This window comes from Phoxinus phoxinus (assembly GCF_949152265.1).
Source record: "Phoxinus phoxinus genome assembly, chromosome: 17".
Classification (NCBI taxonomy): Eukaryota; Metazoa; Chordata; class Actinopteri; order Cypriniformes; family Leuciscidae; genus Phoxinus; species Phoxinus phoxinus.
In genome coordinates this window covers 14495835-14521399 of record NC_136892.1, presented here as the reverse complement: position 1 = coordinate 14521399, position 25565 = coordinate 14495835, and the positions used below count along the sequence as shown (strand labels likewise).

Here is a 25565-nt window from a genome sequence, read left to right as displayed (position 1 = left end):
CACTTCATTTCTCCAACAACCGTGACACTGAGGCCCTGCCTGGCCTCCCCCATGTAAACATATGAGTATAAGAGGAGGACGAGAGAACTGGGTATGATTGCACTAGCCATTCGTAAAGTCAATTCAATTTGATAAGTAAAGACCACAAGTGGGTTCTTAGTACCTACTAGTTAGTTTGTAAACACTGACCTATATGTCAGCTAACTCTCATTAGAGTATCAGTTGATTAATAGACTTTTAGGGGTAGGGTTACGGTTAGTAGAATAAGGGGTGAGGGTCAATAAATTGACATGTACTTGCAAAGTTCCTTACAGTTAGGATGGGGGACCTTCACAATAAAGTGTTAGCAGATATTATGCAGACTGTTTACTAATATAATACATGAGAGTTAGTTGACATGTAGGTGCAACGTTACTTATAGTCAACAGAATGTCTAAAGGGGACCATCAAAATAAAGTGTTAATTTTAAGAACTGTTTCCAAAATTAATGAGTAATAAATACTAATACAACAAACCTGATAATGAACATTTAAATCTTTCATTGGGCTTTCATAAATTATTTTATAAGTGGGGTTACATTTCTAATATTCAGCATAAATCGTTAACTTAGTACACATTTGCGCCACAACTATAGGGTAAGTTTTACCTTACCAGTTGGAGTAACCAGAGGAATGCTTCTGTTGAATGCTCTTGATTGCTGATCGTTCACTCAGCACGTGTTATTTGAATTAAAACTAAATCGTATATTTGAGTAAAACATGAACTGTTGCCTGATTTATGTATAACGAGTGATTCTCTACATTATTACAGGACGTGTATCCTATTCTTCGTTGTTGTTTTTTACTGCGCCCTCTACTGTACATGTGTTAATTTGCATTTATTTCAGTCTGAGGCTCATTCATTTCACATTTGGTGTGAAAGGGTATTTATATTTGCCAACAAACAAGCAAGCCCAGCCCAGGTGAGAAAAAAATGTAACGCTAAAGTAAAGTAACGCATTACTTTCCATAAAAAGTAACTAAAAAACACAATTAGTTACCGTTTAGGGAGTAACGCAATATTGTAATGCATTACTTTTTAAAAGTAACTCTCCACAACACTGCTGGCAACACACAGACTGAAATGATAAAGAACCTAACCTGACTGCCTTTTTGTCCTGGAGGTCCCTATGAGGAGAGAGAAGTTAATTTTCTGCAGTATAATGAGCAGTGTATGCAATATAGCAATACATATACACCCCTACAAGCAGTATACGTGGAATTAAACCAATGATGTTAAAAACTGATCTGATGCAGTATGATCTGGTTTTAAAAAAACTGAGAGAAGATAGTACTTACAGGCTTGCCATCCATACCCAATGGACCCTTAAAGAGACAGAGAGAGAAAAGGACATTGAGTTATTACAGTTATTTCATGGCAATCATAAACTTGTGCATTAGATTAACATTTTCTCTTTCGTTTATTTCTTCCATATTGTGACGTATATCCGAGTGAAATGAATGATCAAAAGGGGGTGGGGGAGGTCTAGGGCAGGGACTTTGTTTGAACAAATCGGTTGTTGATTGGATGGAGGCAGATCTTAATGTGAGCCTGCAGTTGATTGTAAGAAAGGGGCGGAGTTTAAGCTGACTAAATGATTGGAGTAGTCCAGCATACATCACTGGAAGATTGAGTTTTGACATTTTGATGAAAAATTATGCATGTATGAATCGTTTAGAATACGTTCAGCGACATGCATTTAGAAAATAGATTGGCTGAATTTTGATTTCATGACGACTTTAACCTAATTAACATTTTAATGTGGAAAGGACAATGAAATAATTAGCAAAAATATGGCTTCTTAACTTTATCTCTGGTGGATTCTTAACTAAATATTATATAATAATTATTTGACCCCTGTTATAATTGATTAGAGCAAGGAAAAGTTGAGTCCATCATCACCACTGGCTTCAGTAAGCTCAGACTAGAGGACGGGAGGTCGCTGTCCACGGCCCTGAAGGTGCTGAAAGGGGTCTGTGCACGGAGCTCTTTGACCTGTGAAACATACTTAACTAAACGAAATATGAACACTTTCTGATTGAAGACCTTTAAAGCAAAAGGTCATGATAAATGTAAAACAAGCTTGGTAGCTCTAAACGCAATAGCTATTACAAGAATGTGTCAACATAACATTGTATGCACACTGTAAAATTAGACCAAACAAACAAAAATATATAATGATAAACAGATTTCTGATCATTCTTTCCCTGTGTGTCTTTATTCAGACCAACACAGCCAGAAACCACAGACAATAGAGCTGTCTGTCTTGGTCTAATAGTGTGTGCTTGTGCTTTCAGAACGGACAAGTGACAAGAGAGCATGCAGTCGGTCAATTCGGCGTGAGCAAAAAGAAACGGATGACTTGTGTGCTGATGGTTCTGAGTGCAGTTGGAAATCCGGTAAGGGCCACATGTGGTGCAGTCCTGCACACGGTTCAGTTTGGAGCAGCTCTCTTGTTATGCTTGGAGGGACTTCACACAGGGCTAAATTTCCCAGTTGATCTTTATGCGGAGTGGAGGCTGCCAACGCATGCAACTGATCGCATCTGGATTGCGATGGCCTGTCAGGGAGGCTTCATGCAACTAATGCCTCTTTTAAAAGCAAAACTATTGGAAAGAACAATAGTTCTCTGTTCTGTAAGATTTGTGTAGGCGTAGAGGTTAATAACTTCATTTGAGAATAACTAGTTATGTAATAATAACTTTATTCAAATAAGATTTGATGTGATTCAATTAGCTATTAATTATTTGATATTACTAAGTAAAATTCATTTGAATTAATCTTTCTGAAGTTTGAGGTACATGTTTATTATGTAAGTTATGCATATAGATGGTAGTAATACATTGTATATGCATACAATTATATAAGTCCCATTATATATACCATATGAAAACCTTATAAAATATCTTGATGTATTTTGCCCCATCTAACCCCAACAAAACCCGTTTTACTCAAAATGTAAGCCAAGGACAAGCTTCTTGGCATCAACAGGTTTATGCATGCGATAAATCAGATGTTTAATTTCATTTGATGAATATTATTGACCTTTAAACTAAAAAACCTTGTTTGGATATTTTTTATATGTCCAGCAGGTGGTGCACTACGACACTTAACACTGCCTATCAGCTGAGGTCTGAACGAGTCCTCAAGTACTGTGTGTGCCTGTGGTTAGAGCAGATGTGATCAGTGTATAACCAGAGTGACAATTACCGGGTAGCCATCTCGTCCTGGGGTGCCCTGTTAGGAATTATTGAAGAAAAAAAACATTACAATTAAAACATAAAAAAAAAATCGGAATGAATAATAATAATAATTATTTGTACAAAATTGAAAAAATTCACATCCCAAACCCCCAAATATGCTCCAGTACAAAGTACAAAGTGCTCCATACTGCATGGTTGTCTTTAACAGTGTGTTTGCAACACATAAACACTACTTATGTGACAAATAGCTAATAAAAAAATGGAACGTGTTTGGGGCAACCATGCATATTTACTCTCTCTTCTCCTTTATTACTGTGGCTTTCTGCTCATGTTGAGAAGTATGATGCAACCAAAGCAATAAAAGATTGTTGTGCTGCTACAGTGTTAGTATGATAGGGAGGATTGCACACATGCACACTTGAACATGTACTAGTGTTTACTATGCATTCTGTGCGAAGGCACGTAGAGATTTGTATCGGCTGTTGGATTTTTAAAGGCACGTCTGGTTATTAGGATACCGGCGGTCAGGATGGATGCCAGACAGTGAAAAATGGAGTGTGATCGCTTCAGAAACTGTCTCCTGGAGAATATATCCTCCCTTCCCTCTTATCTCACCTCATTTTGCAGTCTATATCAAGGTTGCAAAGCCAACACGGATCATGCCATGCTGTATCTGCCCAACTCCAACTCACATTTGTTCTGAATTAAAGCCTCAGTGATAACAGGGTACTTACTGGAGTTCCTGAAACAGAGAAAGACAAACAGTTGTATGTAAGTCACAACTATTTGTTGCGCTGAAGAGTAGGCGTCATGCAATACTGTGTGCAGGACATTAATCCTATAGTAATAAATGATACAATGATTAATATGTTGTCTCATTTCTGTCGACATGAAGAAGTAAAACTATGTCAATGTGCATATCTCTTTAGATGCCAGAGTCAGTGAGGTCAGTGCGCACAAACAAGCACAACACATTTATACGGTATATCTGCACACACAGAAACCTGGTTCTGGCTCATAGCATTGATCAATCAAAGGATGGCGGCACAGATATAAATAGACCCTTGTTTCCTTTCCACTTTAGAGCAACTCCAGATTTGGCAAAAGTCTGTGTGTGATTAAAAAAAAGTGAATGGGTGGACAGCTCTGAGCCTTGGTAGAGAACTTAACCTTGGTGGCACATTTAAAGGGATAGTTCACCCAAACATTTAAATTCTGTCATAATGCCTGTATACTCACCCTCAAGTTGTACCAAACCTATATAAGTTTATTTTTTCTGCTTCAAAAAATATATATTTTGTGTTCAGCAGAAGAATGAAAATCATACAGGTTTGGGCAAAATTTGAGGGTGAGAGCATTTTCATCTTTTGGGTGAACCCTTTAAATCAGTCAAATTCAAAACAATAGCGTTCAATACTTCATCTCAGACGAGTCTTTAGTTCCATAAGAGGTATAAACAATGTCTTAAATCATGCCCAGGTTTGCAAAATACCAAAGTCTGCGATATAAAGTCTTAGTTTTCAATATTAACTCAAGCTTTATTCAATAAATTCTTCTAAGATCCAATTTTCAGAGCAGCTCATTTTATAGCTCTTTACTCCTGCCGTATGTGAACGGTTGTCTCATTTGTGTCAAACTTTATTTTTGCAAAGGAATTTTATGAGAAACATCTAAGACAAAGTTGACACTAAAATGAAACATAGCCGAGAACTCCATTAAGTCTTCTGAGCTGTAAAAGAATAACTGCACATAGTGGGAGGCTCTGCGTTACCAGATAGTTGCACTTAGAAGGCCAAAATGCCTACAGAAATACATGTTTAATGGCACTCATTCGGAGCAAGATTTCAACAGTCTGTGAATCTGGAGAATCCTTAATGATTTCAGGCAAGAAAGAAATCCAAAACATTCCAGTAGTGTGGGAATGATCCTGGTGTCCAAAAAACATTCTTGTGTAATAAGTTCACATTTATTTGCACATCTATGGTTTTGATTTAATGGCGAATCATTTCAGCTATGCAAAATCATGCGGTATACCAGTGAAAGCTGAATCATGCTCTCAATGGAAAATGTGCAGGGGGTCGTGAATAGGTCAAGCTCCTGCAGTAACCCTTTATGAAGTGTCAAAACAAAGCATCATAAGGAGACATCTGGGTTGCTATTTGCTCTGCTGCACATCTTTCCTCGCTTTTGGTCAGCACAATGAACATAATGCACAAGACAGTCATTGGCACGTCTCTCTGCTCTGATGCCTGAGGGATGTGATAGGGAGTGGAATGTGACACCGAATAGATCCGGAGACACAAACGGTTCAGGGAGGATCCAGATCTGCCCCGGAGAGGATCAGAGAGCCAAGTAAACGAGCGAGAACTCCTACAAATGGCTGTGGTGATAAGAGTGCTTTCAGTCACATGGCCATGTGGGAGATTTGACCCGTCTGTCATGGTGAACAGAGGAAAGGAGATTCCCACTGTGTCAAGTTTAGGTCACCCAGAGTCCTGCGGCAAGAAAGGAGCTTTTTATGGACACCAGGCTGTGTGTTTTGGAGGTTGTCAGTCCTCCCATCAACCGCCAAAGTCATCACACTCAGAACAAAGACACAGTTAGCGCATGATCATATCTGCTTTGAGATCACTTCCAGGGTCCGCATGCTGAGCATGATGTGATGAATTTGGTCCATTAGCAGTCGTCTTGCACGATAATTTACATGGACACGACAATAAAACTGAAGACGAACATATTGAGCCTGCCACCGAATATACTGGACCACCAGAGCAGTAGCCCCACGGCAGAGAAAAAAACATCTCCCTTATTTACTGCCACCACCCACCCAAGAATTAATCCGAAATGGGTCGTTGCACTACGCATAAGATTTCCAGATACAGGACAATTCACTTTATATTGCATACGAGGGACTATAAAAGCTGTTTAATTGACCAGAGCTGTCGGTAAAGAGACCTGCACAATACATTTTGTCAGTGTAAAGGAGTGTTCAAGCCAGGTTTGCAAGACACTTATGTCCTGAATTCGATTATATGTTCGATATAACTCCAGGTAGGAGCAGAACAGGACCTCCCAGAAGGGAAGAACTTCAGGAAGCCTTTTTTTTCTTGGATGGCTATTTATACTTGGCTACTTCATAAAACAAGGCTGATTATTTATCTATCATAAATAAGCTCAACTTAAATTCACCAAGATAGTTGTTTAGCTTACCAAGCAGCATGATATAATAATAATGAAAATAATAGACCAAAAATAGATTTGATTAACATGATGCCATGTTATTTTAACCGGCCACTTTATTAGGTACACCTGTTCAACTGTTAAATATCTAATCAGCCAATCACATGGCAACTCAATGCATTTAGGCACGTAGACATGGTCAAAAAAGGAGACTGGCCAGACTGGTTCGAGCTGATAGAAATGCAACAGTAATTTAAATAACAACTTGTTACAACCAAGGTCTGCAGAAGAGCATCTCTGAACACACAACATGTCGAACCTTGAAGCAGATTGGCTACAGCAGCAGAAGACACACTGGGTGCCACTCCTGTCAGATAAGAAAACTGAGGCTACAATTCACACGGGCTCACCAAAATTGGACAATAGAAGATTGGAAAAAAAAGTTTCCTGGTCTGATGAGTCTTGACATCTTCTGTGACATTCAGATGGTAGGGTCAGAATTTGGCAAAAACAACATGAAAGCATGGATCTATCCTGTCTTGTATCAAGGCTGCTGCTGGTGCTGTAATGTGTGGGGTGTTTTGTTTTTTTGCCCCCCTTTGGGCCACCACAGCCAACTTGAGTATTGTTGCTGACCATGTCTATCCCTTTATAACCACAGTGTACCCATCTTCTGATGGCTCCTTCAGCAGGATAACGTGACATGTCACAAAGCTCAAATCATCTCAAACTGGTTTCTTGAACATGACAATGAGTTCAATTTACTCAAATGGCCTCCACAGTCACCAGATCTCAACCCAATTAAGTATATTTGGGATGTGGTGAAACATCCCAAATATACTTCATCATCATTGATTTGCAGCCGACAAATCTGCAGCAACTGTGTAATGCAATCATGTCAATATGGACCAAAATCTCTGAATGTTTCAAGCACTTTGTTGAATCTATGCCATGAAGAATTAGGGCAGTACTTAAGGCAAAAGGAGGTCCGACCCGGTAATAGCAAGGTGCACCTAATAAAGTGGCCAGTGAGTGTATATGTGTCACAAGATGTATATTGAGTGCAGGGCTGCTCCTAAATAGATTTACTTGATAAGTATCTATTTTATGGCTCTATTATCATGGGAATGATACTTCCACAGTACAGAAAGCTACACAAAGAGCTGCTATGAAAAATGTCAGGTCAAAAACTATATTTATCAACATCAGGGTCCATTGCCACTGCAAATGTGGGTAATCTTTGCACAAGTACTGGGATTATTTAAAACACTTAAAGGATTAGTTAACTTTTAAAGTGAAAATTCTGTCATCATATACTCACCCTTAAGTTGTTTCAAACCTGTATGAATTTCTTTCCTCTGCTGAACACAAAGGAAGATATTTAGAAGAATGTCAGTAACCAGACAGTTTTTGGTTCCCATTGACTTCCATAGTATATTTTTTTCCTACTATGGAAGTCAATGGGAACCAAAAACTGTCTGGTTACTGACATTCTTCTAAATATCTTCCTTTGTGTTCAGCAGAGGAAAGAAATTCAGACAGGTTTGAAACAACTTAAGGGTGAGTATATGATGACAGAATTTTCACTTTAAAAGTGAACTAATCCTTTAAGTGATTTTTCTTTCTTTTTTCTGGGGAGTCTTTTTCTGGGTACACAGCCTTGACTACTAATACCAAATTGGGCTGCAGGCTGACTGAAAGGCATTGATTTCTGTTGGGGTTAAGCACTACATATGCAGCTACATCATAATTGTAATAATTTTTGCCTGCTGTAACATGGTGTTATCAACTTCAAAGCACTTTTAGGTTTCTGAGGTTAAGAGATCAGCAGTAAAACAAACAGCATGCTGGGAAAATGACTGATGACAAGAAGAACGTCTCTCTTCAACCCCCACTGATCAATATGATAGAAACGTCACCTAGACTACCAAAGAAAAAATATATTTTTCAAACCGCATAATATGAACGGGCATTTCCATCTGTTCAATGGTTCCTCAAAGAAACACAAATCAAACATGACACGAAGAATGAAAGGTCTGGAACACATGAGAGGATCCTGATCCTTTCTCCTGGAGAACAGCTGAAAATCGCTTAACATTTGTTTTTCTGTAATGTTTTTAAACTATGAGATGTGTACAAATGTGTGTGTAATGTACAGGTACTCACCAGGGTTTCCTTTTCTTCCCCGTTTTCCTGGAGGACCTGTGAACAGAGGGTAACAAAGTGTGAAATGTGGCACTGGGCAACTCAGACTGACGGAAAGAAGAAAAATCCTGCATAATGACAATATTCACTCAAATACATGAACATAAGAACTAGGTTACTTGCATTTGTAAACATGTAAAAAAATAAGTAAGAAGTAATATGATCCTAGTGGATGAGCGCTGATCTTCCAGTTGTGCACTACTATTCTATGGCGAATGGTAAACACAAGGGGCCCTATCTTGCACCCAGCGCAGTTGACTTTGAACACCGCATGTATCATTCCTATTTTGCACCCGCGCACAGCGGACTTTTCCCTCCACAGACGCACGTCGGTAAATTAGGGAATGAACTTGCGCTCGCGGGGGCATCATTGTTGTGTCCGTGAAAATGTGAAAAAGATCTATCTAGATTAAAAAAAATAAAAATCTAGATTAGGCTACACATTTACCCAAAATATACGCCTGTTTAACCGAAGCTAATTTGGGTGGGTTTCTCCCATCATCCCCATTGTCACTTCTCTCTGTCTTTTAAATGACCGGGATCCGCCCACAAAGTTACTTGCGCTTTGCGCTTTGACACTTGCGTTTCAGATCGTTAAAATAGGGCCCAAGAACTGTCAATCTGAGTGATCAATCCATATCAAGCGCGCCACCGCTGTAACACAGTCCCCGATTCGTTGACCCTTTCCGACGGGGTCAAATGACGTTGCAAAACACTGCATCATCAGATCCCGGATGTCATTCAGCTTTAGCAAAACAGCATGTAATGCCACTTTAATGGATTATCTCAACAAATATTACTAGTACCAATGTATGGCGATGTATGAAGTACAGCTCACACAGAAGTCTGACTGGATTTTGCTCGCGAGATTTCGCAGAGCAACGGAAAATGTGACTGCACCTTAGGCTGTATATGTGATATAAACTCTTCTTCTTAACAACAGGCTGTGCAGATATCACGGATCCCCTCCCCAATGTGAGAGGAACACATCCTTTTCCACAAGCTGGGGTGATAATTTTGGTGGAAACTTCCCCAGGAGTGTCCACCCCCCAGATAAGAGAGGTGGGAAAAGTAGCTTTGCGACAGACAAGGAAAGACAATCTTTGCAGTCGCATTCTGCAGCACAATAGCTGCCAAAAATGACTTCACATGGGTCCAATCAAACAAACACAGTGACTTCTCACAAAGTAGACTTGCAGATACAAGAGAAGAGGAGGAAGGTTGAAGTTGGCAAAAGAAGCTTGAAGTTTCTAAAGTACAACTAGACAAGCTCTAGATAATTTAAATTCATAATTTAAGATGCCACCTCTAGAACACAATGATTAGCTAGATAATTTGCTTTGATTAATTTTGCTTTTAGAATTTGTTTTGCTTAATTCGAGATAATTTAATAATAATACAAATATTAATCAGAAGCTGAAGTCCTCATAATGCTCTTTTCAAGAAAGCAACAGCATTAAAGGTAGAGTCTATCATATTTGAAGTTGTTCTAATTAATATTGTGTAGCTTAGTTTCATTGTAAATTCTGAAGTGAATATTCTGTGAGGATCAATTGTGTCTAGGGGATACAGTTGAGATAATTAAATAAATGAAATCACTTGACAAGTAAAGTTTCCTGTCCTATGCTGCTGTATTTGCTATTGAAAAAGTAAGTTTGTGCAATACATTTTGTACCACAGCTGTGAATCATGATTTCCTAAATTCAAAAACCAGCATAGAGTCCATATTTTTGGTCATTTTAGTTCTATTCCACAATTTTAGTTAAATTACCTAGTTCTGGCATGACACTCTAGATGTTGCAGGCTGATATGTATTTAACTCATTTGGTAGCAATCGTTTCATCATCTACATAGCTGATTGGTTGCTGTTGCATCAGCGGCCAATAAGCTGCGGCTCAACATTCAAACAATTACCGGTAGTTCCTTCCCCAGCTCCACCTGTATAGAACTGCTAAGGGGGGTTCTTTCATGCATGTTACATGTGCAGAGGCAGCAACATGTCTTGCATGCTCACAACAATGTCAGAAGCAGCAGCAGCGTAGCAGATGTATTCTGCAAATACCAAATAGTTGAACATTTCCATAACCATTCCCATGCCAATCTGTCCGAGAGCTATCATGACAGAACTAATGTAAGTCAAAAAAACTTTAAACATGCTGAAAATTAAAGATTCAGTACGTGTGTGTGTGTGTGTGTGTGTGTGTGTGTGTGTGTGTGTGTGTGTGTGTTTGTGAGTGTGTGTTATTATTGGCCTTTTCATAGATGCGATGTGTCTCATTTACATGGCCAGGGCTCTTCTGGGACCTTCTGGTTTAATTTTCTCCACTGGCATCAAATTGATCAAGTTAGTGTTAAGTGAAGTTCGGCATTTCTCGACTTGCCAAACAACTGGGTGCAATAAACATGTTGTCCCCTAGATGATACTGTACACATTGTTTCTTGCACACATGCTTTTATTTGTAGGAAAAAGACATACTTCCACCCCAAACTTTTGCAACAGGCCCTGTGTTAAAAGTTGAGGCATATGAGCTTAATTTATCATTTATTACTTGCCTAACAATTGATTGTATTACTCTATTAAAGTCTGAAAGTTTGCAACCATGCAAACTCGTGCTAGTAATTATTTGAGGGGCTCACACAAAAATGGAAATGGAGGTTCGTGTGAAAATTTTCATGAGCTGAATGATTGACAGACATAATGTCTGGTTTAGAATATGTGGATATCATATGGAAGACATTTTGCACACCCTGCTCTACGATCTGTAGTAATCTATACCAACACCCTTATAATGTCTCGCATAAACATCGGCTCCCCTCCACAGGGCATGAGCTGGGCGTGGGAGATTTATCACAGGGAAAAGCTGGCTCAGGCACTTTTTAGCTTATGCATCTTTAACTGTTGACATTACCCTGGCCAAATGCTTGGAGGTAGAGTTTACTTCCTGTTTTCCTAATTGAAACCACCAAAATGCCTATCTACAAGTTTGCATTAAAACTCACAAACTGCAGTAACAAAACAAAGTAAAAATATAAACATCTCAAAAAAACAATAATAGCTTACATGGTCAATTATAGCTTACAAATTCCAATTCAATGCTGTTGAGGTAAATCATTCAGTATGCTCTTATCTAAAGAAGTGTGATAAAATACTTGAGAGTCCGTAAAAATTTGGAGAAAATGAAAGATTTTAATGTAAAATTTGAGGTTTGCCCCAAAAGCCCTTCTGATACTGTACTATGAATAGCTCTTCAGAGATGCATTACAAACGCTTATGTTCATCCTCAAGGCTTCAGCGTACTCCTGAAAAGCCTCCTCACGCTTCTGCCACAGAGGCAAGCTCGTGACAGGCCCATGTATTAGCAACCAAATGGTGCTTTATCTAAACCCAGACTACATCAAGATATATGTTAGGGTTTATCTAAGCAACATCACACTTCCAAGAATGGTTCTGTTCTGAATTGAAACCAAATGGTATATGCTGCATTTTATAAAACATTTCAATAAACAAACAAATAAATCAAGAAACTTGCATTTTATACGCATGCAATATTGCCAGGTTTGTACCAACCTGGAAGTGTAACACGCAGTAGTGGTGTTTCATTCCTATAATGAGTCAGCGTTGTTGAACAAATTGGTTGAGTGAATTAATCAAATGCTGTGTTTGAAATCGCCTCCTATACCCTTAGTGCATGTGAGAGGGCAGCCATTTGTATCGGTCTCCAAAACCATAGTAGACATTATCGAGTAAACTTGAGTGTTTCAGTTGAAATCGATTGAGTGAATGATTCAAAGATGGACCCATAAAGACGATGGCTGCATCAGAGTTTCCTTGCTGCCCTAACCGGCAATGACTTTGCAGGCAGCATTTGCACACAAACGTCCTAGATGAAACTGATTTCGGACAGACTTCTGAGGCAGCATAACGGTTTTAATGATCTACAACAAAATAGAGCTTTGGTGATAAGTAACTAAACAAATATGTATTTACTGCAATAGAAAAGTGGAAAAAGTTGTCCAAAAACATTCAAAAAAAAAAAAAACTGACCACAAACTGCACCTTTCAGACATCATATTTATTATTTAGATCAAATGTCACGAAATGAAGTGCACAGGATTTTGGAATATAGGCAGCAACGGATACATCTATGCTGCCTTATTAAAAATCGATGAGAGATCATCGATCATTGGATTCAGGCGGGCCTTGTTGCCTTCCTACCTCCGTATTTTTCAGGTTTCGGATGCAGCCAAATTTGTTTACTGTAATTTCTACATTTTCTATTTCATTAAGTGAAATAATAACAATGAACCTGAATTGGATCTTTAGCGTTAATATTTAACGGTGGATCTCATCACACACACAATAGGGTCATTCACATATCCTTCAGCGACAACTATTTTAAAAGCAGCAAGTTAATGAAATCCGGAACGTTCATGGAAGACATTTCCTTTAAAAAATGCTTTTAGACCAACATGAATGTACTTAAAAAGGAACGAGCCCTTGATAACATTTACACCTAGCTTTCAAAAAGACCTAACGTTAATTCATTCCTTAACACTTTGATTGCAAAGTATTGTCAGGTGCTTGGATAAGGGCTCCGGCCCTCCATCGGTGTTGTATTAGGAGCGGCCTGAGAGTGTGTAATTAATGGGGTCTTTTATTCTGAATTCCTTGGGCATTAATTGAACAGGTGTTATATGTTAAAACTTTAATTTTTAACACCAGAGAACAGGCTAATTTGGCAGAAAGGGTGTGAAAAGAGGGAGGAAAAGCTGTTAATTGCCCCCTCGTTACTCACCCACCCACCTGAGATCAAATTCAGACCAGACTGAGATGAAGACGGCTGATCCACATCTTAGGATATCAAGGCTCCGCTTCAGACCCTGCCGCCAACACCAACCGAGTCTCAATCGCTACAGCATAATATGTTTGTTCTTTCCTTGAACCATAGATGTGCTTTTAACACTTAAATATTAAACTATTTGTGTACACTAGTAAAACAAACAAACAGCTACAGAAAAGGTACATGCTTTGAACAGTATGCAAGTCCTACTATATATTGAAACATTTGTGAGAATAGTACAGTACACTTTTCCAAACATGCTATTCCTGGCCTACTAGGAACAAAGATCGCAGCAACTGATTCAAAAGCATATTTCTCAAAAAATAAAGTTAAACAAAGATCAAAGACTGGAATGAAAACCGTGACTAAATTAACCGCTAGGCCTATCTGCAAAGAATAGAAGACTTAAGATTTATACAACAGCAATGGCAGATGTTCAAAGCACCTACCTAGCAGAAATAATATACTGTATATCCCTTTCATAAGATCTGCCTATGGAATATGACTACGGAATTATGATGTCTTTAAAAGCTTTAGAACATATGAAATAGTGAGCATGATTTGGCTGTCAATTGGAAATATTCAAGATGCGATGTTTTCTTCGGATAACCAAATACTCAGGAATCTTAGTCATTTGTTTGCTATCTGTGTCCCCATGATTTATTACTGATATTGGATACCGAATTTGGACACATTATTTGACAAGCAAAAGTATTTAATTTTAAAATAAAAAATCTATTTTTATATTTCATTTTATATGAAAACGATATTTTTGTAATGTTTTTCAGTGGAATATCACTCAATGTGCATGCCTCGTTCATCACCACTATTTCAGTATTTTAGAGATACTGACTGTGGTGTGATGTATTGGTTTTTGTTAGGTTTTTATGATGAATTTCAGAACTGATCTTCAAGTCTTTCACCCCATGTTGAACCCCCATAACCCAGAGATCTGCTTTATCTCTGCTGTATGGAAGAACTTTAGTGCAGATATCTGTCTCCACGGCCCTCTCTTCCTGCTACTGTCTACAGGGCAGCCATCTCTCAAGATGAAAGACAATAAATCAAGTCTCTGCCTAGACTCTTACTTATGGAGGTAATAAATGGATATCAAATGCTCAGATGTTTTGCATGGAGCACGTCCTAGGGAAAAACCAGTATAACAAAACAGCCATGGTCCTGACTTTGATTTAATATGATCCATATAAGCTATTCAGCTGTAGTTACACATAGTTAAAGAGCTGAAACAATGAATCAGTCAAGTGATTATAGTGTGCAGTCTTTCCTGAGCTCCTCTAAGAAATGATTTAAAAAATGCTTTTTAACAACTCTGAGCAAATCTAATCAAGCACAATTAGGTTCAAACTAGATTTTTGCATGTTATGAAGAAAATGTCAGTTGCATTCACCATTGCTTCAGGACAGTGCTATGCGGTCTCCTGGGAGTTTTTAGCACAATTGTGGTAGTTTTTTTATACAAAAGAGCCCAAAAATACCATAGACCTTCAATCTAAGTCTGATATATTTTTTTGTCTTGGGTTTGCCTGCTGAAAATTGCATGTTGAATTCTGGAACACAGTCTACAGTCTTCACCAACTCATGTAAAACAATACTTCAAATCAATTTGCCTTCCAAAAATGCCTCTTGAAGCAGTGTATTATTGAAAAACTAGATGCAGGTAAACTGAAATGGCACCTTATCCTTAACAGCCGTCTCTTACAATTTAAACCCAGAAACAAGAGAGATTGATGGGCAGAATATCCAACTACAGAAAAACACACTGCTGTTCTCTCTCTGTCTCGATTGGCTTTGAATAACAGCACGCTGTATTTTCTGCTCGTTGTTTCAAATAACCGACGTGGTTGCAAGGAGTCCGGGCCGTTATAATCTTATCATAATCGTTAGCGTATGGCCCCGAGAGGTGAGCGGCAAACGGCTTTACAACCTGATCTTTTGAGTCACGCTTGGCTAGTAAATTCTAATGACAGACTGGAACACACAACCCAACTTATTCTGTATGAGAAGATGTTTGCATGGCTAAACTTGCACGCAGAATATGAAGTTTAATATAAAATAATGATCCGCAGACATGATCATACCACAAAATCTGCTTCGTTATTTACAAGTATGGTCTTACTTTACTGATAATAACGTAACCTGAGTGTCAAAATATGTAGTAATCTGTACGGCATGCAATGTGTTGGTTTCTGGCACTAAGTCTATTTATAATATGTTGCCAAAATACCACAATGGTATCTGTATTACAGAATACATTATGTTTGGCTTAAATAACTGATTTGGACCGAGGTTGGATTCAAATTAAGCTTTATGGCATTGGATTGGAATAAACCGCTCATTTGAGCTGATGAGCAACAGGATTTGATTTTGACACCCCGGTGTTTCACTTCAAAGAGCCCCTACAAAGGTTGAGCAGGAAGTTATGAGCGTCTCTGGGTTTACAGTAAATGCGCTTGATTTAGTGACCATAAAGCTCTGATGGGGTGAAAACTTCATTATGAAACTCACACATAATAATTCAGAAGAGAACTACAACATAAGGCTGAGATCAACAGGTGAACTGATGTACAAATGTAATCAAATACATTGCATTGGAAAGAGGTTTAATCGTGTTATTTAGATTCAAACCAAAGAAGGTAATAATAAGACTTCTGAGAAAAGCATGACCTAGTTCTTTCAGAAAATTATATTTAATATCCCTTTATTAAAACAATCCATGGCAGCATAGTTATCCTTGGAGATTGTTTAAATCAAAGGCATATTTATTGGGACATTTATTAGGCATGTGTGTGTTTGCAGACTTTAGGGTTTGTCTAGGTGTAAACAGCTGTAGGGTTTACAATAAGGGAATAAGCAAATTTTCTGTTTATTATGGTCACGTACTGGAAGTTCTAATAAGTCTGATAAGTCATTATGCATCAAATTATATTCCATAAGTTCATTAATGAAGCTCCAAATCTTTTTTGGCTGAAGCTGAAGGCAGCCGAAGGCATCAAAACAAGTTGTCAAATAAAATGAGAGAGATGGAGGTGGAGGAGGAATAGACTGATCTTTTTCTCCCCGATTTCTTTAGTGAGAGGATCATAGCCTCAAATAAATTACGAATGGCACCTCTTTGGCAAAGGAGAACACAAAGTTTTGTTGAGCTTGATATCATGAAAAGCACACCTATGATGGATGAGCTGTGCTTGGCCAAATGTTCTCATAAATTTATACAGACACACATACAGGAGGAAAATCCATTTATTTTATATATGGAGTGATAATATTTACCTCTGGCCTCTCCTGTCACTAATGAGTTCAATAATGAGGGAATCAATGAATGTTAACACACCTTAAAGGGTTAGTTCACCCAAAAAGGAAAAGTCTGTCATTAATTACTCACCGTCATGTCGTTCCAAACCCATAAGACCTTCGTTCATCTTCGGGAACACAAGATCTTTTTTTTAATGAAATTTATGACATTTGAAGGCCCAGAAGGGTAGGAAAAATAGTTAAAATACGCGCATGTGACTACAGTGGTTCAACCATAATTTTATGAACCGACGAGAATAGTTTTTGTGCGCCAAAAAAACTAAATATTGATTTTATTCAGTCATTTCTTCTCTTCTGTATCAGTTTCAGTATCAGAAGATAGCGTTCACGAGAACATCCTCGTGACCTCGCGTGCGTCTTCCTCATAGATTGCGTGTAGGTCATATGTCAGAACGCCAGCTCCTGCGTCATCAACGTGCATGCGTCGTGGTGATCTCGTGAACTTCATAAAATTAAGGTTGAACCACTATAGTCACATGGACTATTTTAACTATGTTTTTCCTACCCTTCTGGGCCTTCAAAGTGTTAATTAAATAGCTGTTAATGGAGCCCCTCCTGAGCCATCGGATTTCATCAAAAATATCTTAATTTGTGTTCCGAAGATTAACGAAGGACCTACGGGTTTGGAATGGCATGAGACGAGAGTAATTAATGACAGACTTTTCATTTTTCGGTGAACTAACCCTTTAACATGTTAACATGCAACTTAAATTTAGTCAAAATCAATTTAGTTTAAAATCAGTTCATATCATGCATTCACTGCGAATCAAACCCATGACTTTAACAGTACCATTCGTGACATGCAGCATTAAGCGGAAAGTATACTTCTTTTTTGTATGTGTACGTGAGCATACGCGCAGTCGAACGCACAGCCTTGCAAAGTATACTTCATTTGACCCGTATGCGTGCACAGGTGTTCGACACGAGTCTCGCCACGAGTTACAGTAGCCAAATATCTTTGTATTCTTCCGAGCTAGAGTTGTACAAATGAGGGTACTTTCTAACCTCTTCGCACAATCTCTAGCTTGTAGCTTGCATGCTTTCCGGTCTGTTCTGTTTTTCTTTGACTACCTTGTGAATCTATGCCCCAAGGGCAAGGTTGCCACCTTGTGGATAAACTAATTACTGCAAAAAAAATGAATGTGCATGTGCGACCTGCACGTACAAAGTACATGTGGTTACAAAAACTGACCGTGTAAAAAGTGAAGCATACTTTGGCTTTCTCACACAGTAGAGCATGAAGATAGCAACACCACGGTCATGGGTTTGATTCCCAGGGAATGTATACTGTATGTAACTGTCTGAGCTACAGGAATCAAACAAAAATACAGATATAACATACACTAAAGGCCCGATATACTCAAAACAAAGTTGTTTTTCATTCTTCACTTAGGGGTAAAAACGAAGTTCAAAAGCGATATACTGTTAGCGAACATCTGACGCTGCCCACACTGCTGAGAACAGTGTTTAGATGAATATATAAATATGTGCTGTGCGCTATCCTCTCAATAACAAAATAAACACAACAAAACTGAAAAAACAGCAAGCATTTTTTTAAATAAAGCTTCAGAAAAGCATCTGATCATAGCAAGTCACATCAGGTGTATTTATATTGCACTTTATACAATAGATTGCTTAAAATCAAGCAGCTTCTTCTATTACGTAATCACCACTGACCAATGGTAGTACAAAGGTGTTTATCAGCCAGAGAGAAATTTTATGGGAAGTAAAACCTTTTTTTTCCCCCTTTTTTTCAAGCTGTTTCGAACTCCTAAAATGAACACCAAATGAACTTAGTTCCGGCCTGATTTTGTTCGAAATGAAGGAAACCTTAAAGAAAAGAAGAATGAAACTTTAAAGTTGCATTATGAGAGCAGCTTCAAAACGTTCTACTTAGGAAAAATAGTAGCATATGGATTTGGAAAGAGGGTGAGTAAATGATGACATAATTTGTTTATCCCTTTAAGAATGAGATGCAATTCTTCAAGAGGCCAACAGCATTCAGCACATAATGATGCTTGATTGCTCTCTGATACCAGTGGCAACTGCATGCTGGTACCCCAGACTCCCACCTGATTTATCTATTCATTATCATAAGGACCCCCTTTTCTTTGACTGCCCTGTAAATCTCCCATAGCTCTCTGCTTTTCCTTAACAATTCAGACCCCTGCAGCATGACACAGTAAAGACATTGAACATGATATCATATAGCTCTTATCTTACCAATCTTTTCCGGGACTCTATAAAGCCTGCATTCTTTCTGAAAACCAACTTTAATGGCAGAGCCGAGGAAATGCAGGGACAGCGTTTGTATTTACTAATGTGGTTTGTGAGTTCCTTAGAGGCAGCTTGTTATTCTGAAAATAATGCTGTTGTATATAAGAAAGCCTCTAGTGAGGGTAAATGCACACCAGTTGTGAAAACATTCCCTCTGTTCATTATGCTGGCCACTGGCCGACAGACTTTCCTGCAAACCTGCGCTCGAGGCATGAAGAGAAAGAGAGAAGGAATGACAGCAGGCCTCACCAGAGTCCCAACCAGGGGTTTGTTCACCAATATAATGGTTATCAGCCTATTTACATGAAGCTAAATAATTATTATAAAACAAAAAAAATTAATTTGCCCTTTTCTAATGCTCACTTTTAGTTAATAAAGTTGATAAATAGAGTGGTGCAGCAATGACATCACTTTGTAGGCCAATACGCGGAAACGATTTAGCATTTTAGCACTTCCATCGTCCCGAAGTCAATGGGTTTTTTGAATGGTATTTTGGTTAAATGGCTGAAATAAGGTCTGTAGTTAACACACTTTCACGTTTTATTCTACGACATAAAAAATACCTCAGTATTACCCCACTCGTGATTTTTTTTTAAGCTGTTACGTGTCTTGAAAAAACAGGTAAACTCAGTTCGCTTTTACAGCCTTGTTATGCTTATAATTGTGCTCTTATAAATGATTCTAAGAAAAATGTCATTAGGTAAAAACTGAAAAGTTGTCAGAAGCTTAGTGATGGTGACTTTGAAGTAAGGGAACTGTGGTGTAGTTCATTTGTAGCATACCTTTAGCTTTTACTTCGGGTGACTGCATTTAGGCTTCAAAATTCATAAAAATTGTGATCAAAATCTTGATGGACAAAATGGGCAAGTATCATAAACTTTTGTTGATCACAGAGCTTGTTTTTTGCGATAATCCGAAAGCCTATGGGAAAATCCTATCGGGTTTTTTAGTCAATGGAACCAGTGTGATGCTAAAGCCATGTGTCCACCAAAGCGTTTTTTCACGCGGCTGGCATATTTTTTCAATTGTTTTCAATGGGAGCGGCACGTTTTTAAAACGCCATGAGCGTAACGAGGCACTGAGCGTTTTTTTTTTTTCACACTGAAGCACTGAGCGTTCTGCGTTTTTTACAGGTCGCCGAGAGTTGAAGAATGTTCAACTTTGGGTAAAACGCTCATCACTGTCACTTTTTACTAGGGGTGGTTAATCTGTCTGATTTCCCGATTCGATTCGATTACGATTATTGAAGTCCCGATTCGATTACAGTCGATTTTCGATTATTAACGATTCTCGATTATTGATTTTCCATTTCACAACAGTAAATTCACTACAGTAAAAATCACAACAATAACAAATTATAACAAACTTCAACATATTCTGAATCTCTATTAACATAAAATGCGGATGTCCACGCATCACATGTTACAGCTATCCTACCCGCTTTCTTCAGTGATTCCATGACTTCAGTTTTGGTCTTGTTGTAGAGTGTGGGGATCGCTGTGTCTGTAAAATATCTCCGAGATGGGACGTCCCTGGTTCTCAACGACTGGATGCAAATCCTTGGCAATAAAAGTTGCGATTGATTGTGTAATGCGCTTTGCCCTTTCCGAGCCGGGTGGAAGCTTTGACAATATTGTTTCCACGCTTCAGAGTTCCATCTTTTGCGTTCCGTCAATATTACGTTATTATCGATTCAATTTTTTTTTTTTTTGCCATTTGTGAATCGATTCAGAATCGTCCACGTCCGCATCGCGATGCATCTAAGAATAAAAAATTTTCCCCACCCCTACTTTTTACCCAACCGTCTAATACCTCACTGACCAACCGCCACATTCTGCTTGTACAACTTCAACAGACGACAACAACAAAGCATAATAGCGTAACAAAATAATTTAAAACAAGACCCGGAGAAAATATGTTACATTGTATCGACATTTTAATATAGAATCAACACAGAAACAAAATATGTGTGAAATGAGATACTAGTAACACTTTCGCGGATATTCCGTATCATAACAAACAAATAGTCTCAACTGAAAAAAATGCTGCGCTGCCAAAATGCTCCCAAGCGCCCATAGCTAGGCGTTTTCAGCAGAGTGCGGTGGACACACGGCTTAACTGCCAATTGGCCTACAAAGTGATGTCATACCTGCACCACTCCATTATAGGTGTAAATCATTTTCAAAAATAAAACATGTTGGTGTCATTTACTCACTCTACCCCCAACTGTTTTAGTTCGTACAATGAGTCACTGGGATCCAAAACTACATTGGACACTATTTGTTTTAACTGTATGGACAAAAAAACACTGAATATCTTCTTTTGTGGAACACATGAGGGTGAGAAAATTATGACAGAATTTAATTTGTGGATGAACTACTCCTTTAAGGCTAGCTGTGAGGGCTGTGTGGGGGAAGATTGTAGAACAACTGTAAGGTCTGCATGTATCCTCTTGACCTCTAGAGAAGACAGACACTGTGCATATGTAGACAGACTGGGGGAGATCTCCAGGTTGGGGGGTTCCAGATGGCTCCAGATGTGGCGACCTGGTGTTTTCACAATCTGTAAACAGCACTCCCATTGGATGGCCCCAGAGTCTGAGACATTTCTGTCACCCAGCTGAACAGACACAGCTAACGCTGATATGAAAGCTGCCCACAGGAGATCTCAGCAGGGAGGTTGTCATTGTTTAGAAGAGCAGAGACGGTGGAGAATGAGTCGGTGAAGACAGATCTCTGGCCCACAGAGGAAAATGAAAACTGGATATCCTGTTTCTGTGGTCTTCTGCTTTAGCACCCCTGGAGTTCTAGACAATATCGAGACTTCAGACAATACATGTAATGTAAATACTCCTTCTTTTGTGGACTGTTTAAAGTGGACACATGTAGATATTCAGCACAGAAGAAGGTTATATTATACGGCTTGATGTGTATTTGATGCATGCCGAGAAGTGAACGTGCACACATTAATATGGTATGTGATGTGTGCATGTGTTTTGTGTTCTCAAAGACTGTCCTTAAGAGGTCAAAAGACCCCAAGTGCTCATAACTTTGAGAATAATACCCGCTGACAGCTCAATAATTCTTCCCCTTCCATTAGGAATGAAAGATTGTTATTGTTATACCACTATAAAGAGGGTTAATATATGACAACATCATAAATCTTAAAATGATGATATTAAGCAACACAAGGACGAAAGGCTACAAAGAAGACATAAACAATAAAGGCTATAAAGAAGACATAAACAAAGCTTCTGGGTTGTACGTCAGAGCGTAGGCTCACTATTGGCCGACGCTGGTCATGTGTGTGATGAGTGTGATGCTGGCCAATAGTGAGTCTATGTTCTGACGTACAACCCAGAAGCGCTGCGCTGTAACATTACGTGAACTCACTCAGAGGCCCACACAGAAGAAAATGAATAAAGTTGTTATTTTTGTTTTGCGCACAAAAGGTATTCTCGACGCTTGATAAACTTAAGGTTGAGCCACTATAGTCACTTGGACTATTTTAACAATGTCTTTACCAACTTTTCTGGGATGGCAGATATCGATTACCTATAGCAGCCTATGAAGGAGTGAGACTTCATCAAAAATATCTTAATTTGTGTTCCGAAGATGAACGAAACGGGGCTGGAATAACATGAGTGTAAGTAATTAGGCTACTGACAGCATTTTCATTTTTGGGTGAACTAACCCTTTAAGCAAAACTCTAAAAAATATATATCCCTTTTAGAAACTACATTTTAATATTGTTATGTCTAAATTCACTTGAAGCATTTAAAATTACTGATTTTATTTTTAATGTATTCAGATGAAATTGTAATATATGCCATTTATTACGGCTTATTTTCAGCCTGAGTTATAATATTGTAGCACACCTAATTATGACTTAACTGTATTTCATTGTATTGTATAACATGTTTATTTAAGGATATTGGGATATTTTTACTTGAAAAAAGACTACCGGTAAATAAAATGTTGTCTTAAACCAAAAACCAAGGCACATAATTTATGCTTCTCTGTTTTTAATAAGACCCTGTTTATGATTAATCTCTGTGAGTGGCTGTTTTGAGAACATTTTGTTCAAGCACTTCAGCCATGCGAGAGCAGCTCAAACAGTAAGTGAGCGCAGCCTTCTATTAGTCAACAGCAAAATAGCCACTTTCAGTAGAAGTGCCCTGATTCTCTTCTCCTGTGCTTGGTCATATACCGCAACATGTTTGCTTTGGCACCATAGAGCACAGTTAAGTTTGGAAGTGCATCATTATAGTATTAGTGAAAAATTTGATCTGTATGAGTTACTCGGTTAAGAAAGGCATGGGGTGTTGGCATCTTTCCTGGCATTTCATAACTGTATACTTAAAAATATTTCTAAGATTGATCTCCAGATTCAATCTGGGCAGAAAAAGAGAATTATTTAAAGAGAAGTTCAGGCCAGAAAAAGTTTTGGGTCGGTAAGATTTTTTTTTTTTGAAAGATGTCTCTCACCAAGCTCACCAAATACATTTGTTCAAAAATACAGTAAAGACAGTGATATGGTGAAATAGTATTACAATATAAAATAATGCTGCCTGTCTAGAATGTGCAGAGATAAGCAGAGTGATACAAACGGTGAACAGTCCCAGTGCTGCTGATACTGGTGAGGCATCATCACTCCAGATTTTAGGACCTGAAGTAACTGGTGCATATATAATAAATAATATGTTCAGATGAAAAAAAAAAAAAAAAAGCTTTTTGGGCAGCAAACACAGGTCCAGGACATCTTGTTCAGATACATGGAATCATGGATTCGATCAAATACCAACAAATTAAAAATCAAAACCTGACAACCTCTACTAGAAATCGTATAATGGGCCATGTTTGGATCTTCCAACAGGACAGTGATCCAAAAACAAACATCAAAATCAAAACAAAAATGGGTCACTGAGCACAAAACCAAGAACCTGCAATGGCCATCCCAGTCCCTGACCTGAACCCTATAGAAAATGAGTGGGCTGAACTAAAGAGAAGAAGCGCCAACATGGATCTGGGAATCTGAAGGATCTGGAGAGATTCTGTATGGAGGAATGCTCTCTGATCTCTTGTCAGGTGTTGAAACTCATCGGGCATTATAGGAGAAGACTCAGAGCTGTTATTTAGGAAAAAGGAGGTTACAAAAAGTAACATAACATATTTAGTTGATCTTGGAACAGCATTCGAGTCTGAAAATGTAGTCCTAACCCTACCCCTACCCATAAGCTATCCCTAAAATCAGAGGGAAAAGACAAGTGAATAACACTGATGTTGAAGCACCCATCCCTGGTTGTAAGCTTAAACTTGACATAAACTGTAAACTTGTCCCTCAAATCGAATTGGTTAATTGGAATTTTGCTCCACGTGAAACATGTTTTACTTTGGTGAAATCAGGTTCGGCTGCCATTTATATGAAAGGGGGCAAATTAGTGTGGGCAGTTATCTTCATCTTTCTGATGTCAGATTAAATAAATGTTTACATTTTTCACTCAGGAGTTCTAAGGCTTTCATTGTACATTGAACTATTTTATCCAAAAGGAATCAAGGACAACTGTATGACCCCCTTTATCTGAAGTCATTAGGATGGATGTAAAATCTACAAATCTACTGACATAACGTATGTGAAGAGGCCTTTGTCGTTTTTGAGGCAGAGAGTTGAAATAAAAAGACTGAAGCATATCAGGATTCACACAAGCTGCCAAGACACATCAAAATGCACCATCACGTCTTGTGGAGAAAATGACGACATATAGTAAATAGTGTGATGTTTTCTGTAAAGCGGTAGTACTACACAGGAAATTTGCTCTATACCACAACAATGTTGTCTTTGGAATACTGTAGCCAGTATCTCTTTTCTTCTCCTGCTCAATCTCTTCCTTGTGTGTGCACACAAACACTAATACAGCAGTGGAAAAATATGCCTGACCATATGCAAACTAGATCTGGGATGAGTTGTCCACAGATTCCAAGACAGCCATCTGATCTTCCTGTCTCCTCCAGACACCCCGCTAAGAAATGACAGGCTTTATAATTCAACAACAAATACTGAACGCCCCATAAAAGGCTGGAGCGTTTTCTCCATCTTCTGATTTATTTGGATCTCCGACATCCAGCAAAGCATGAATGAAGCCACATAATGAAGTTTTAGAGGTATGTTTATCTTTCTGAACAATGCCATCCATTGTGTCCTCAAAGACATACTTGAGAATACTGTCTGTAATTGTGAAGTATGTTTTCGTCTGTGTGCACATAATTGATTTCATTCCTCCGTGGCTCCAGATGGGGGACAATGGGGTTTGCACCTATCATGTGATCGCATCAAACTGTTGGTCTCTGGAGAAATGATGGGCTGTAAAGTCGACTCCTTCATCTGACTTAAGGGGTGGGGGGTATTCACACGCATATCAAAAGAAGACGCTCCATGTGTATTGGCGATGAGTGAGGCGGACGAATCCAGACTGATTTTGTAACATTTTA

The 25565-nt window shown here is 38.5% G+C and overlaps 1 protein-coding gene across 1 annotated transcript in view; it reads right to left on the bottom strand.

Moving 5' to 3' along the window:
- col23a1b (collagen type XXIII alpha 1 chain b) overlaps positions 1 to 25565 on the bottom strand; it is an 82893-nt gene that overhangs the window by 13771 nt on the left and 43557 nt on the right. The window contains 5 exon segments of the mRNA XM_079585279.1: positions 1140 to 1166; positions 1338 to 1364; positions 3250 to 3276; positions 8579 to 8584; positions 8587 to 8624. Of these exon segments, the coding sequence (XP_079441405.1) occupies positions 1140 to 1166; positions 1338 to 1364; positions 3250 to 3276; positions 8579 to 8584; positions 8587 to 8624 (125 nt within the window).